The following is an 18,010-nucleotide window of genomic DNA, read 5'->3' as shown; positions in this document are numbered from 1 at the left end:
GCTTGTGTGTATGGAGGGGAGAAAATCAGGTGTAGTGTTGGCGAATCTCAGGAAGCATGGAAGTTTTGAAGGATGCAGTGCTCCGACAATAATAATAACAACCCTCCCTTTCCTATTTTATATCCTTCATATGTCCTTCTCTTTTACTTTCTTCTCTCTTTCCCTGTCTCCTTCTAAATGCCAACTTAACATTCCCTTCTTTTATATAAACATATATTATGTATGTGTGTTGTTATATATTGTGTACATGTATATGTATATTATGTATGTGTATATACTTTATTGTACTTGTTTTGTTTCACTCATAAAAAATAATGAAATTATTGTATACAGTGCTCAGGTGCACCACACCTTGTCAGAAAGTGCGTATAAAGCATATGCAGTAATGTACAAATGTCTGGGAAGTGAACAGTGTATGAGTCAGACAGATGCTTGTGTGTCATCAGAGAAAAACATGCAATAATGAAGTAGGAAAAAGATGAATTTCTGTTTGTTTATTATACGATAACATAAGTGACTTGCACGTGTTATTATTTATCAATGCAGTAATGGCAATTATATAATCTATTTATATAAAATTCTTTGCCTGTCTGTTCCCAATGCATTCTCAGACAGCTCAACCAAATTAAATCAAATTTTACACGATAATAGTATCAGACCCTGTGAGTGTCAACATGTAACTTTTTTTTTTTTTGGTTCATTTGCATTAAAACAATATAACATTGGCAATGGTTTGGCATTTCATGTCAAAAGTGAAAGAATAACATCTCTATTCATCATCATCATCATCATCATTTAGTATCCGCTTTCCATGCTGGCATGGGTTGGACGGTTCAACTGGGGTCTCTGAGGCCAGAAGGCTGCGTCAGGCCCAGTCTGATCTGGCAATGTTTCTACGGCTGGATGCCCTTCCTAACGCCAACCACTCCGTGAGTGTAGTGGGTGCTTTTTACATGCCACCGGCACAGGTGCCAGACGGGGCTGGCAAACGGCCACGGACAGATGGTTCTTTTTACATGGCACTGGCATGGAGGCCAGTCGGGGAGCGCTGGCAACGGCCATGTTCTGATGGTGCTTTTTATGTGCCACCGGCATGGTGGCCAGGCGAGGCTGGCAACGGCCACGAATCGGAAGGTGCTTCTTACGTGCCACCTGCACGGTGGCCAGGCGAGGCTGGCAACGGCCACAATCAGGTGGTGGTTTTTATGTGCCACCTGCACTGGTATCACAGCTGCAATTTCCATTGATGTTGATCGACTTCAATTTTGGTTCTGATTTCTGATTTCCACTTGCCTCAACGGAATGTCATGTAATTTTGTTTCATTTTTATTCTTCTACTTTTAATTCGAATTATATCCCAATGTGAATGGCATTATCCATTGGCAACCTTCTGTCTTTACGGCCATGACAGCAGAATGGTATGTCAGTGTATGTGTATTGACTGACATAATGAATCGCTGGAGGTGAAACTCTTGACAATAAATAATGAGGTGGCAAGTTCAAGGTATATAAAAATACATGTTTACCATTCAATTATCAGTTGATAATTATCGCAGCAGTTGCAAATTTACCGTTAAATTAGCAGTTCATAGAAATGCTTGTATTTGGTTAATTTGCTTATATTTGGTTAATATTTGTGGCACTCTGTCAGTTAGGACGAGAGTTCCAGTTGATCCGATCAACGAAACAGCCTGCCCATGGAATTGACATGCAAGTGGCTGAGTACTCCACAGACATGTGTACCCTTAACGTAGTTCTCGGGGAGATTCAGCGTGACACAGAGTGTGACAAGGCTGGCCCTTTGAAATACAGGTAGAACAGAAACAGGAAGGAAGAAAGTGGTGGTGAAAGAATACAGCAGGGTTCGCCACCACCCCCTGCCAGCGCTTCATGGAGATTTAGGTGTTTTTGCTCAATAATACTCACAACGCCCAGCTTGGAATCAAAACAGCAATCCTATAACTGCGAGTCCGCTGCCCTAACTACTGGGCCATTGCACCTCCGTTAATAGTTGATAGTCATACATCTATATGAATAGATACTGCATACAGAAATAAAGACATGCATCATACATACAACTGCTTACAATAATAGAGATTACTGTAATATATATATATATATATACATCCTGTGGCATAACTACAGATATACACCCCATCGACTTTGTTTCCTCATAACTTTCGTGAAAATCGGTGTTTTTAATGAAATTTTATAGAAATACCTTTCAAATCATGGGTTCCCGACTATTTCTTTATCTACGGACCCCTTTAATTACTATTTTCCTCAGATGGACCCCCATTGAATCCATACGATGTTTAAAACTAGTTTTATAGAAACTTCTTCCAAAATCCCTATTTTGTTTTTCTCACATTCACTTGTTTAGGTTGAACCATGTAAAATGCTAGAAAACGAAACTTAGCCATTCCTCAAAATACATCCAAAGCAAAATGTTTTTAGGGGTCCTTAAAAACGTGAGAGAAACATTTTCTCTTAAAAAGGTAAACTTTGGTAAGAAAACCCTGCGATTTTCACTAAGAAAAAAGAAAAACTCGGGTTTCTTTTTCTTGGTGAAAATCTTGTGGGTGTCCTTACCAAAATTTAGCAAAAATTGTTAATAATTTGAGAGGAAAATGTTTGATTTGAGGGAGGTGTGACTGTTATTTCTAGCACATCCCAACACCTCCCTCCTCGTTTCTTTCTCAATCTCACATCTATTGATGCTTTTCAATATTTTCTCTCCCCAGAAACACATTTTATGGAATGATGATGCCAAAGTAACACACGCCTGGTCCATTGCTGCGATATAATAAGCTAAGAGAAAAGACAAAATGGTAATTTCGATTTTTGTTCGAATCGCAACCAAGCGAGGCCGTGTGTGTAAGAAAAGAAAGCATTTTCTAAGAGAAAAGGATGCTCTCAAAAGAAATCCTCTTTTACAAAGCTCTTATTTAAATCCCTGTGGATAATTCCCAGCAAAATCTTCTCAGGCTCTCCAATATTTTACAATTATATAAAGAGAAGAATCGGGGGCCAGGAAGTGGGGCTAAAATAATCAGAGATTTTAAAAATATTCTTTTTATTTTTTTATAACATAAATGTGTTTCTGAGGGAAAATATTGAAAAACATCAAAAACATTGAATGAGAAAAAAAGAAGACTAGGAGGGTGGTGTGCTAGAAACAACAGCCAAATCTCCCTTAAATCACACACTTTTTCCCTTGACCCCTTACAAAACATTTTGCCAACAAATTTCTTTTTAATCGTAATCTACATCGTTTGAAAGTTATTTCTACCAAATTTCATTCAAAAATACCCATTTTCCTGAAATTTATGAGGAGGGAAAATGTCTGGTTGTGTGAATTTCGTGAAACTCCTTTCCGCAACCCTTCAGAAAATGTTTTTCCAACAAATCCTTACAAAATCTCAATCTACAGGATCTAAGCGATTATTTGTTGAAAGTTTCCTTTAAAAAATATGCATTTTTCTGCAAGTTATGAGGAAACAAAGTCAGTGGGGTATATATCTGTAGTTATGCCGAATTTGCTTCCTCACAACTTTCGCAAAATTAAATGTTTTTTAATGAAATTTTCTACAAATATTCTTCAGATTGTTTAGATTCCGATTAAATCGGAATTCATTGTGAAAACCGTTTGTCCCTTGGTGGGAAAAGCAGTTTTACAAAATTCACAAGATTTGCTTTTGTTATGAAAGAAAAAAAGTTTTCCCAATAATCCCCATAGAATCGGAATCTACACCATCTGAAGCATATTTGTAGGAAATTCCATGAAAAATATCCATTTCTCTGCAAGTTATTAGGGAAGAAGCATATACATCATCAAGGAACATTTATACACACGTATATTTATATATACCTACATATACACACATGTCTTTGCTATGTTTTTTAAACACATAAAACTCATAGATGCATACTTTTATAATATTTTACACTTAAACCGCCACAGAACAATATTTTCAGAGTTGCTTCTTAAAGTGTCCTTCACTTTTTGTTGACAAACGATACAAATTTCAGAGTATTTGGCTGTTATTTCTAGCATGATGTTAGGCCATCTATAGGACAATATTTGACATGGATTCTTTGTAAATTGTCCTTCGATTTTTATTTGTGATGAAACAAAAGTGTGAAGGTTTTTGTGGCTCTTTCTAGCATGAAATGAGACCATATACAGGCCAATTTCATTTTTAAAAGGTTCTTAACTGTCCTTCAAAATTTATATGAAAAATAAAGTGGTTTCTATTTCTAGCATGAAAAATGACCAGCTATGGGAAAGCTTTTACTGAATGCTTCTTAAAGTGTCCTTCTCTTTTTTTATGAACCCCCAACAGCAACAACAACAACAACGACCCTACGAGGACGAAAGGCAATGTTTTTGCGTGTGTGCAGTTGGAATGTCACTGCAACAACAACAACAACAATCTATTCTTATTAAACGTTAAAAATTTTCAGATGCAGACTGCACACACGCACACACAACGCTGATGACGATGATAATGAGGATGATGATGATGATGGTGATGAGGATGATGATGATGATGAGGATGATCACGATGATGATGATGACGATGATGATGATGACGATGATGATGGTGGTGGCGGTTGTCGTCTGCTGTTGTTATTGTTGTTGTTGTTGGTCGTCTGCCTTTTAATGGAGAATCAATGATTATGAAAGTCTCTGGTTTCGGAGAAGACATTCCTATACATACATGCATGCGTATATATACATATACATATATATACATGCGTATATACACACACACAAACATACATACTTATAGCCTTATTTCTATACACACATGCCTAAATATGTGTGTGTATATATATATATAAACACATGTATATATACTGTATATAAATATACACACACACACACAAAGAGAGTGTGTTGAGGAATGTTACAACAATAATTGTTAGTGTGTAGAATGCAATGTATGCGATGCAGATTCAATTCCGGGGCGAAGCCATTTACAACAACAACAACAATAAGAAGAAGAAGATTGAAGTTTAATATTTCTGGAAATATTTATTTGTCAAAATAAAAGAAAGCAAAAGATTGACGTCCAGGAATAATTCCAAAAACCATCAAAGAATTGTCTGAAACATCCAAACCAAGAACTTCAACGACTTCATTATCATCCTCTCTGAGGAGTAAATATTTTGGATTATATCCAAATCCCAGGATTTCATCATCTTCAGATGTTTCCTCTTCAATATGTCGAGGTATTTCGTAAATATTGTTTTTTTTATCTGTTATATAAACACATTCACCAATTATGGTCAGACGAGGTCTTGCAATATAATATTCCGGAACATAAAACGTTTCTTCTATTCTTATCCTCCTCACCAAAGACTTTTCCCTGAACCATTCCACAAAACAAAAATCTTCCCAAATTCCAGACCCCTTCATCTCCCTCCTTAAAACAACAACATCACCAAAAGATGTGACTCCCACATCTTCCACCACTTCATATCCCTCCCACCTTCCCAATCTCCTCATCTTCCCACGACACACTTCATCTTTACATTTCCCATCTTTGATATCAACCACATCCACATAATAACGGTCAAAGATGTAGTGGTCTTTGCAAAGATAGTAATACTTGTTGTTCTTCCATATTCTTCGGTATTTCTTGTGTCTCTCTTCTTGAGTTATGTCTCTAATATAATGACCACCACACACGAGTTGATTCTCGTTGTATATATAAATCCTGTTGTAGTATTTCTCAGTTCTGATGGTTTTTAAACAACGGAGATCCCTGTTGAAGACCCTCATTTCTCTCCCAAAGGTGACAATGAAACATTCCTCTGTCCACCGACATATGTCCAGTGGTGGTCGTTGTTGTTGTTCATGTTGAAGTATGTCCACTGTTGTTGTTGTTGTTCTGATTAATGTGACACTTTCTCGAAACATCAACACACTCACATTCTCATCTAACTTAATTAGTTTACTGTTCCGGTCCCTAATGTCCCCACAATCATAATCAACAGGTTCCTTGAATGCAGGAATGGAAAAAGGGACCATTGCTGTCCTATATGGAAGTCTCTTCACTGATATTTCATCAATTCCTGAATTATTAATCTCCGCTATGTAATTACCACATCTCACCTTTAATCTACCTTTACCAATTATTTCACCTGATTTACCTCTTCTTCTTCCTCCTCCTTCTCCATCTCCTCCTCTGTATTCCAATTTATTAATTAATTCATTACTGAATATTTCCTTGTTCGTTTCAGATGTAATGGAAGGGAAACGAAGACCAGAATCAAGATTTAATGATGACACAGATTCCAGAATGTTCGCTTGGTCCCCATCAATCTTTATGCAATGACATTCAATCAATTCAATATGTACACACCAGTAAATACCCGCCACTTTTCTCCATAATACACCATAAGGGATGAGACTCGACCAAACTTGAGATGTCTGCAAATCTTCTCCATTCAGTTGAAATATTTCTTTCCTTTTAGGAACCGTGGCCATTATGTGTGATTCTTGTGTAAAACACGCACCACCAACTAAACTTGCAACATTTCTGTGACATAGCAACTGGCCGTCTTCATCGAATATTTTAACATTTCCATTATTGGCTTTTTCACACACAACTGTCTTTCCTTCCTCAGAGACATCAAAATCTTTTACTTGAACAGGACATTCGTCTGTTTGTAAACGAGCAACCGGGAAGCTGTCTCGATTCACCATAAACAACCCTTCAACATACAATTCATTCTCTCTCCTCCATTCACTCCTACGGCTTCCAACAAGCCTTGGTCCTTTACAGTCTATACTGGAGAATTCTACTTTATCTTTATAAATTCTTTCATTTAAAAATATTCTCTTGTATTCCCCATTCTGGGTCAAACACAAAATGTTTCCATATTCAGATGAACTTAAACATTTCTCCCACCCACCATGAATGTACAAAAAACTGTCATCAATTGTCATCCTGTCATCATCACCAAGATAATACTCCATGTAGTGTCTGACTGAATGTAAATATTGACCACCACTGTTGAAGAAAATGATGAATCTCCAGTTGAAGACAATGATGACATCTTCAGCAGTAACTTTAATATCCTGGATTCTATCAGAATAATTTCCATCTTCGTCTCTCCTTATTAATGGTTCAGGTATGTCTATTTTATTTATTTCCTTCACATTCGAATGTATTTCATCAATATCAACAAAATGCAAATGTCTTCCATCTTTCCGTTCACTCAAAACCAGTTGATTGTTTGATAAAGAAGCCACACATTCATAATTATTTCTCGTTTTGTAAATTACCAACAACAGTGGAAATTCCACTTTTAATGTCAACAGTTGGTGTTTCTTTAAACGATCCCTATTCTTAATGACCAGTGTGTTTGACTGCCATCGACACATTTTAATATAATCATAAACATTCACTTTGATTGAATCCAAAAGCTGACCATCCAATGTGAATATCTTAATGTTTCCGTTCTTCCTGTCATATCCTGCAATCAGATTATTTTCAGTAAGAACCAAACGATTAATCTCCGCTGGTTCTTTGTCTCCCAAATGTTTAGGGAGAGGAATATGTCTGGCTTTATCAGAAACTGTCAGGTCCTGTAGATATAAAGTGGAAGACAACATTTCACTGAGAGAAATGTGTCTGGAAAATACATCCACCAGGTCGATATAATAATTAAGTTGATTATTAGTAACGAGATCATTAACCAACAAATTCTGATCGTTTATGGCAAACATACGGCTTCTGTCTATCAGATAAACAGACGTTTGGTCAATAGATCCACCTTGGAGACTGAGGGGACGTTTCACTTGGGACATTAAAACACTGGGGACCATCTGACGACCGCCATGACCACCACCACTAATGTCCTTGAAGAAAGCTTCTGTTTCGGACTCTGAATCACTGGAAACCATACCATCACTACTACTAATACTACCATCACCACTACTAATACTACCATCACTTCCACCACTCTGACGATGTGTGCTGCCATGACCACCACCACCTATTCTAGTGTTGTACTGAAAAGCTTTTCCCCTAGTAACAATTAATAGCTTTTCTGTTTTCTTGTCTATTGATAATGATTTCACAAACACAGGGATATTAATTGTCTTAATTACTTGAACTTGATTATAATTATTGATGGCTAAAATATCTAAATGTGATGGTTTATCACAATAACAAACAATTTCACATTCACCCATCTTACACATCCGTACATAAGGCTGCCCTAATGATACACTTCTCACTCTCTTTGATAGGTTTCCGATGACCCTTAATTGTTTCTGTAGGGGTAATGTGACCCCTATATGATTAAAATCCCATCGACATATATCTGTGGCTGTAGACGGCAGAGATAATCTGGACACAATGTCTCCTCCCTGAGAAATGTACAACAAGCAATCATGATTGATGTCAGACACCACCAACTGTCCATTGGCCAGATTACATATTTCACCAATGACAAGTTTTTGGTCATTCTCCTTTTCTTTGAGTCGTAGATTTAGATTTCTGATATAAGGATTTTTCGTGGGTAAACGACAGCCAGACGACCGGTCTTGATACTTGTAAAGAAGAACCCTGTTGAGTTGAGTGTCCGGGACATAAAGTGTTCCTTGGAAAACAGCAATGTCAGGGTGAACAGGGAAAGGCAGTTCCCACTGCCATTTCATTTGTCCATATAGATCGTAACATCTGAGAATAGAGTGTCTCCTGGAGAGGACATAGATATAAACATTATCAGAGTAGATGTGATGAGGGTAGCCATAGAATGGAAGGTATTTTTGAAAAAGTTTTTCTCCACATGTGGAATAAAATACCATTTTATTTTCGCTTCCATCTACGACTACAAAATTAATTGGAGTTGCAGCAATGCTGACATTATGATGTCCAAGAGAAATTCTTTCTGCAATGTCAACTTTATATTTGTGGATCAAGAGGATATGGACCTCGCTTTTGTTTTCAGTGGTGGTCACAGCCAGACACTTATTTGATACAATATGACATATTTTCATGTAACCAGTTTGCACCTTTATTAAAGGGCCTTTTCTTAGTTCAGGACATGTGATATACTGAAACCCTTTCTTTTCACAATAAAATACCAGGAATCTGTTTGCGTTTATTCTACAACAGAAAGAAGGAAGCTGAAGGAAAACTGAATTATTTTGGTTAATTATTTCCCCGTTATCAGTGAATAATTTAGCTTTCTTGTTTTTGTAAATTATTAATATAGAAGATGTAGACATAGGTAGAATATTTGTAATGTTGTAGCAGTCCTCAATATCAATATAGTCTTTTAAACTGGGGGTATGTAGCTGGTGGTTGTATGACAATTTGGGCCAAAAGTCTTTATTCATTTGAATACCATGTGGTTTGCCGCAATAATCTGTTACCAAAATGGTATCTTTACCAACAGAAATAGAGCGGCATTTCCTGCCAATGTCCCTCCTTGTTACACCACCTTTAGCTGAAATTCTATAAATTATTTGTCCCTGGAGGACATAGAAATAATTTTGGTAGAGAGAGATTTTACTTGGGAGGTGCAGAGAATGGGTCTCTACCTCCCATAACTGTTGGCCATCCAGTTTGTAACAGATTACTCTGTTGATGCTGGCGAATGTAATTACAAGTATATTCTGGACCCCTACAGCAATATCTGTAGGGGTTTCTTTGGTAATAAATTGATAGTTAATGGTATTATCCTCCCAATCAAATTGGTAAACAGTCTTACCAAACATTTCTACACCTATAAGTGTAGAATCTTCCAAGTAACTCACCATATGTAAACCCAACTGTATCCTTTTGATTTTAAAGGTTTTGGGGCTGATAATAAGAATCGTTTCTTGGAAGGGGAGGGTTGCCAGAACCATGTCTTCATTGATTCTTGTGAAACTGGTCACAGAAGATGGACAATAGACATCAATTCTGTCACTGTCTCTTGTTACTAAACTTATTATCTTACAATGGTGGGAATATGTCATCACTCCCTCCTCTACGATGACAATATTGGATATTATTGGGATTTCTTCAAATTCTTCTCCAGATTCCTTGATATTTGCTTCTCTAGTCACAACTGTCTGAAGAGGCCGAAATTTATTTTTGGTTATTTTTGGTGTCTGAATGGTCTTCCATCTGTATAGATTGCTGGTGACATAAATGTCAAAGAGTCTTTGTTGAAACCATTCGAGGTCCTGCTCAATAGAAATATTCTGTTCTTTAGTATTTTTCAGCAAAATTCCAAGTCTCTCTTTGACCTTTTCTAAAATACGATTGGCACTTAATCCCAGACTTTCATAATGTTTGCTCTCCTTAACTATATGCTCCATAAACATCATGCAGCGATCATATTGAAGACAAATCCTCTGTATTTTAGCAACTATTTCTTTTGTGCTTTCTTTGTCTCCAGATATGGCCTTCACTGCTGATTCTCTCTCTGAAATAACACTAGTATTTTCAGTCTGGTCTTCCATAGTGAATCTGTAAAGAAATATAAGGAAAACATTTAGCTTTGTGAAAATATTAAAGTTTCAGGAAGATGATGTTTGCTCATCATTGAAAAACACAAACAAAACATTTATGTATTTCTGTCAGTGAATTAATCTTGTCTAATTAATATTTAAACAACTTATTACAATCTATTCTAAGATGTATTAAGTTTCATTAATTACATGGAGTCTAAATATTAGAAATAATTATTTTCACTGGAAATGATATTTGCTCTCAACATCACAAAGAAATAGTCATGTGTGGTTTAGATTTATTTAACGATAATTAGTCAAAGAGATTCCCCTGCTCTAAAAGCACTCTATAACGAGACACTCTAAGCTGTAGAGAAAATTAATTTTAATTGGTGTACATGCTATATTATGTCCCAACACACAGCAATCATGTTCAAACTTCGTTAACATGGAACAATTAGCAAAACATAGACTTTATTATGTTTCATAGACATTTGTCAGATACAAGACAGACAGAACATTTTGCTAGTTAGATGGAATATAAGTATTACTAATGATTATATGTACTTAAAATGATGGGACAGTCATGGTTGGCTTGGTTTCCATCATATTTACCTGGATTAGCAAATACGAATAAAGCTGGAGATGAAACTGTTCTTAATCTGAAAAATGCTGTAAATCTCTTGACATTTCAATATAATCCACACAATTATCACACACAACATTGATTAACTCAGAAAGCTTATCCAAAGATGGGCTTTCATATAATCACACTGATAGACAGCATGTTGAGAGGATCATTATTATTTGTTGCTGATTGAGATCATAAAGATTGGTTAATGAATAAGCCCAATTAATGAAAGGTAGGTTCATCTTAATTATCTTTAATATAAGGGACAATGTTTGGGTAGCAATGAGAAAGATGTGTTTGTATGAAAAAGGGTTTGGCAGGTGAAGTGTGTTTTGTTTTGTGTTAGGTGAGGAGTTATAACTTGGTGTAGTTTATTATGAAGTATTGGGGGTTTAATGAGGTGGATTAGGAAATATTGGTGGGGGTGTTTAATGACATTCTGGTGACCCATCATCATCATCCTTCTTCAGGATGTCAGCTCTTTGAATATACATGGACTAAACAACATATTTTGGAGAAAAGCTGGATAAGGATATGTTGTTGTTATTGCTGTTGTTGTTGACAACAAAGTTTATAAAGAGAAAACCAGATAATTGCCAATATTTCTATTGTAAAATTAAATTGGAATGAATGTTTATGTTTCACTTGTGCCATTCTACTTGGTTTACTTTGGGGAAGAAAAACCTACAAAACCCTTCATAATAATTATATTAGACTTCAATCTAATTGTGTTTGTATCTATATACACATACACATATATATGAATGAATGTGTATAATATATAGACAAAGAAAGATGCACATATGTATATTTATACATCCATACGTCTGTATGTATGTATGATGATCATCATTTTACCCCCACTTTCCATGCTGGAATGGGTTGGATGGTTCAGAGAATATCTTGCCTGAAGTTACATTTTCTGGTTTTCTTTCCACAGCTGGATGCACTTCCTGACACCAACCACTGCACAATGTGCACTGGGTGCATCTTATGGCACCGTCACTAGAGACAATTGCCATGTCCTTGACAAAACTAAAGGTTCCCCTCAATCTCTGGGTGTGACATATACCCTGGGATGTGTGAGAGATCTAGGGTAATAAATATATGAAAAGGAGTGGCTGAGTGTTGGGGAGAGACTCAGGTAGGTCCAGTAACATCCCTAGTTTCATTGGAAGAATGGTGAAGAGAAGAGATTTACTGCCAATCTTTGTCACAGCAGTAAGATAGAGTAAAAAGAAGAAGAGAGAGTGATTGAGAGATGAAAGATAGAGGTAGGGGTGATAGGGACGTGACAGTAGGGACTCAAGGTCTGAGAGTTGACACTCATCAAACTGGTTTTTGAGGTCTGGGAATATACCTCCAAAGAACCAGTTTGATAAATGCTAATAAACAAAACTTTCGGATTTTGGGTCACTTTGTTACTTCTGCTAAATATTAATATATATATATATATATATATATATATTTAAATATTTGTTGTGCAAGATTTTTTATGTGAAGTCGTGTGTTGAAACAGATATTGTTATATTTCGAAATGGTCATTTTGCCAGTTTAGCCAATAAAGGACCACTGATGCGGTCACAGGAGTGTGACGAAAGAACTCTGCCCGAAATAAGATTAAGATTAATGTAAAAATAAATAACATGAAGCAAAATAACACCAAATATATAGTGCGTGTGTTTTATTGGCTAAACTGGCAGAATGACCATTCCGAAATATAACAATATATATATATATATATATATCTATATATATATATATATATATATATATATATTTTTGCAACACCAAATGGTCTTATCTCCAACCGTGTTTTTTTCTGCTGTGATTTTTGCTACCCAGGTATCGGTAAACTTTGAATAATCTGTAACAAGAAAATTCATCTTTCCATTTCAACAAATATATATAATATATATATATATTATCAAAGGGCCTTAGAGTCAACCTAGCTAAAACCAAATTCCTAATAAGTGGGAGGCAAGCAAACCACAAATCCCTTCAGGTAGATGGCCCTGCTCGATCTGTAGTAGAGGTTTAGGTATAAACTCTAAGATGTACCCAGTGTAAGCTATGGACACATAAGAGATGCAGCAATATCAAAGGAAGGCTAACTGGGAAGATAGCTTTTGTATGTGGCAGATGCTCGGGTGCAATAAACACTGAAAATGTTCAGAGAACAATTTCCGCCACATTCCGGGGAGAAAAACTAGAAGTAGTTGATAGCTTCCATTACCTAGGTGACCAAGTCAGTAGCAGGGAGGTGCGCTGAAAGTGTAGCTGCTAGAATAAGAATAGCTTGGGCAAAATTCAGAGAGCTCTAACCTTTGCTGGTGACAAAGGGCCTCTCGCTCAGAGTAAAAGGTAGACTGTATGATGCATTTGCACGAACAGCCATGCTACATGGCAGTGAAACATGGGCTGTGACTGCTGAGGACATGCGTAAGCTCGCAAGGAATGAAACCAGTATGATCTGATGGATATGTAATGTCAGTGTTCATACTCGACAGAGTGTAAGTACCTTGAGAGAAATATTGGACCTAAGAAGCAGCAGATAGGGTGTGCAAAAGACGACTGCACTGGTTTGGTCATGTCACAAGAATGGATGAGGATAGCTGTGTGAAAAAGTGCCACACCCTAGCGGTTGAGGGAACCCGTGGAAGAGGTAGACCCAGGAAAACCTGGGATGAAGTGGTGAAGCATGACCTTCAAACTTTAGGCCTCTCCAAGGAAATGACTAGTGACCGACACTTTTGGAAATATGCCGTGCGTGAGAAGACTCAGCAAGCCACATGAAACCATAACCTCGTGGTCTATGCCAGGGGTGTAACCAGCCCACTTATGCGTCCCTTTTCCTTCTTTGGACACTAAAACTCTGCTTGCGAAGACCTGTTGATGCAAGTGAAATCAAAATCAAATCCGATGACTGGCATCTGTGCTAGCGGGGAGCAAAGAGCACCATACGAGTGTGATCGTTGACAGAGTGGCTAACCGGCTTCCGTGCCAGTGGCACATAAAAGTCGCTATTCGAGCTTGATAGTTACCAGCATTGCCTTCCTGGCACCTGTGCTGGTGGCATGTGTAAAAGATTTGAGCAAGGTCGTTACCAGTATCGCGTGACTGGCCCCATGGCGGTGACACGTAAAAGCACCCACTACACTCTCAATGGTTGGCATTAGGAAGGGCATCCAGCTGTAGAAACTCTGCCGGATCAACATTGGAGCCTGGTGCAGCCATCTGGTTCACCAGCCCTCAGTCAAATTGTCCAACCATGGTAGCATGGAAAGTGGATGTTAAACGATGATGATGATGATATATACATACATACACATATACATAAATGGACATATGTAAATATATGATATACCTTCACATACCCGTGTATAAATGTTGTGTCTATGTATGTTTAGAGTATGAATCAATGAACGACAAAAGAACAAGAGTTACGTAGACACCTCATTAGCTTCCAGCTGTTTCTGCTACAGGAAGCAGTGAACTGGAGGTGATGTATTTTTTTTTTCTGTATTTTCCCTCTCATAATTTTGTTTTGTTTCTTGCCAGGTTCTTGTGAGTGCCACTCAGTCAAGTCTATGACTACACTCGATGAGGGTCACCAATCCTCAGCTGGTTTTAAGCAAGAGAATATTTCCCCAAGTTCTTCCAACATGAATAGCACAATGGTTGGATATGTTTTCTGGTGGAACACTGCAAACAAACGACACTGTTTGTGTGATGTGACATTTGTTTATAATAAGCAACAGATATCAAAGCAAGGAGACATGAGCAGACACACACACACACACACACACACACACACACACACACACACATACACACACACACACATACACACACACACATACACACACACACACACTTACATGCATACACATACAAGTACAAATGTAGATATGCATACATGAATATACACACACATGTATATACCATAGGATTTATCAGTTCCATGTACGAAACCCACTCACAAGGCTTAAGTCAACCTGGAATATTCGAAGAAGTTAATTCTTTAAGGTGCTGCAAAGTGGGACTGAACCTGAGACCACAAGGTTGTGAAGTGAGTTTCTTAACCATACAGCCATGCCCCCAACTTTTTTTGGTAATATTTTGAAGATAATAATAATCCTTTCTACTATAGACATAAGGCCTGAAATTTTGGGTGTGGGGGGTTATTGATTACGTCACCCCTCAGCCCCTAACTGGTTCTTATTTTATCAATCCCAAAAGGACGAGGGGCAAAATCAACCTTGGTGGAATTTGAACTCAAAATGTAAACTTGGAAGAAATGATGCAAAGTATTTTGTCTGCCATTTTGTAACAATTCTGCTTGTTCATCACATTAATAATAATAATAATAATAATAATAATAATAATAATGATAATAATAAAAATATCCTACTATAACAATAACAACATCAAAATAATAATAATTAGCAGCAGCAGCAAAAACAACAACAACAACAGCAATGATTTCTTTTATTTTTTTTTTAATTAATAAAAATGATTTCAAGTTTTGGCACAAGGCCAGCAAGTTCAAGGAAGGGTCCGGTCTATTACACTGACCCCAGTACTCAACTAGTACTTAATTTATCGATCCGAAAGGTGGAATTTGAACTCAGAATGTAAAGATGGACACAATGCCGCTCAACATTTTGCTTTGCATCCTCACAATTCTGCCAGCTCATCACAGTAATAATAATAATAATATAATTAATAATAAAATAATAATAATTAATAATAATAACTTCTCTTACTATAGGCACAAGGCCTGAAATTTGGGGTGAGGGGACTAGTAAATTACATCGCCTCCAGTGCATAACTGGAACTTATTGAATCGACCCCAAAAGGATGAAAGGCAAAGTTGACCTTGGAGGAATTTGAACTCAGAATGTAGTTGCAGATGAGTCATAATAATAATAATAATAATAATAATAATAATAATTATTATAATAATGATAATGGCATCAAATTTTAACAGAAGGCCAGCTTGTTCTGGAAAGCAGGTAAATTGATTAAATCGACTCCAGAACACAAAAGGTACTTATTTTATTGACCCCGAAAGGATCAATGTTGATGCCGGCAAAATTTGAACTCAGAACGTAAAAGCAAACAAATAGCTCCCTAGCATTTTGCCCAGCATGCTAACAATTCTGCCAGCTCACCACCCAAATAATAGTAATAGTAATTAATAATAATAATAATAATAGTAATTAATAATAATGATAACAACCCTCCCTTTCCTATTTTATATCCTTCATATGTCCTTCTCTTCTTTTACTTTCTTCTCTCTCTCTCTCTCTCTCTCTCTTTCTCTCATTCCCTCTCTCCTTTTCAATATCAACTTCAACATTTTATTTCCCTTTTACATAAACATGTATATATTATGTGTGTGTGTGTATTTATATAGTGTACGTGTATATATGTATATATATTCTTTTATTCTTGCACTTGTTTCAGTCATTTCACTGTGGCCATACTGGAGCACTGCCTTTAGTCAAACAAATTGACCCCATGACCTATTCTTTGTAAGCCTAGTACTTATTCTATTGGTGTCTTTTGCTGAACTTTTAAGTTACAGGGATGTAAACACACCAACATCGGTTGTCAAGCAATGTTAGTGGGACAAAAATAAAGACACAATTACGTACCTATTTGATTTCTTAGCTTATATTTCTGTAAAATTGATTTACAAACTTTGAATTTTCCATGCAAATAAAATCTAAAACTTTTTGTCATTAAATATAATTTACATTTTCTTTCTTTAGAATTCATCAAATATTTTTGAAATTGCTCAAAAAAATATAAACTTTCTCTTCTTGTAAAAGTATTTGAAATCCTGGACACATTTTTTATAGTTTATAAAATGGTTGGAGGAAATTAGCACAAATGTGAAGAGTGTGCGTATATATGTATGTATACAAGTGTGTATCTCTCTCTCTCTCACTTTATGTATATATTTAATGCATTGCACATTAAAATGTTGATGTAGGATAAAGATGTGCTGAGGGAGAAAATATATGTTGTCACCAAATTGTTTAATATTTAAACAATTCTTCTTGTTTGCTTCAAGATATAAAATAGAAATGAAATCACCAGAACAATTCCATTTATATACAAAGTATAATATTAAAATCAAAATCAGTTAAAAAAATATATTTCATTGATTGAAAGAAGAAAAAGATCATTTACACAACGTAACAATTTTCAAAAAGAATTTGTTTATTGTATTTTTTTTATTGTTTATCAATCTATTTTTTCTGCTGATTCCAAAACTGAAATTATTTTTTGTGTCTCATCAACAGTTAAAAAAATATGTCGACTTTCAATGTTATTATATATTCGGTATTGTTATAATGTTCCGCTGACTAATGTATGTCTAATTTTCCCTTTCAGACCAATTACTAAGTTGTGCTACTTTCAGGATGGCTTCAAGAATATGTAAAAATTCTCCAGATACATTTTGCTATGTGTGTGGTTATTATATTGGAAAAAAGCAGGTATTACATAAGATCGTGAAAGGTGCCAAATTGTGGATAGCGTACAGACTATTTCAGAATGCCCATGGGTGACCAGGACAAACCACGGGCCCCCACATGTGATATGTGGAAGCTGTCAGTCTACTCTAGAATGATGGTTAAGAGGTCCAGGAAGGTCAATGCCTTTTGCCATTCCAAGGGTGTGGGGAGAGCCAAAGAACCATCACGATGACTGTTACTTTTGTATGATCGATGTGACAAAGTACAGAAAAGTGAAAAGAAGACAAGCTCTTCTGTATCCAGACATACCATCATCTAGAGCACCTGACAGTTTACGAGTACCACTACCACCAGAAAATATTTCATCTGAAGAGTCAACAAGTAGCAGAAGCCAAGAAATGGCAGAAGCTTTCGTACCATGAA

At 36.4% G+C, this 18,010-nt stretch overlaps 2 protein-coding genes across 2 annotated transcripts in view; both read right to left on the bottom strand.

Moving 5' to 3' along the window:
- LOC115226739 overlaps positions 1 to 18,010 on the bottom strand; it is a 173,053-nt gene that overhangs the window by 153,337 nt on the left and 1,706 nt on the right. The gene's annotated exons all lie outside the window — the stretch shown is intronic.
- On the bottom strand, positions 4,634 to 10,388 carry LOC118768491. The gene is made up of 4 exons (XM_036515110.1): positions 10,088 to 10,388; positions 7,739 to 10,020; positions 7,301 to 7,603; positions 4,634 to 4,660 (listed from the first exon to the last, which is right to left on the bottom strand). The coding sequence occupies exons 2-4, from the start codon at positions 9,986 to 9,988 to the stop codon at positions 4,634 to 4,636; spliced, it is 2,580 nt and encodes an 859-aa protein (XP_036371003.1). The 5' UTR covers positions 9,989 to 10,020; positions 10,088 to 10,388.

This window comes from Octopus sinensis, linkage group LG30, assembly GCF_006345805.1.
Source record: "Octopus sinensis linkage group LG30, ASM634580v1, whole genome shotgun sequence".
In the NCBI taxonomy this organism is placed as follows: domain Eukaryota; kingdom Metazoa; phylum Mollusca; class Cephalopoda; order Octopoda; family Octopodidae; genus Octopus; species Octopus sinensis.
Note: the sequence above shows the minus strand (reverse complement) of the source record. Positions and strands in the feature narration are given on the sequence as shown.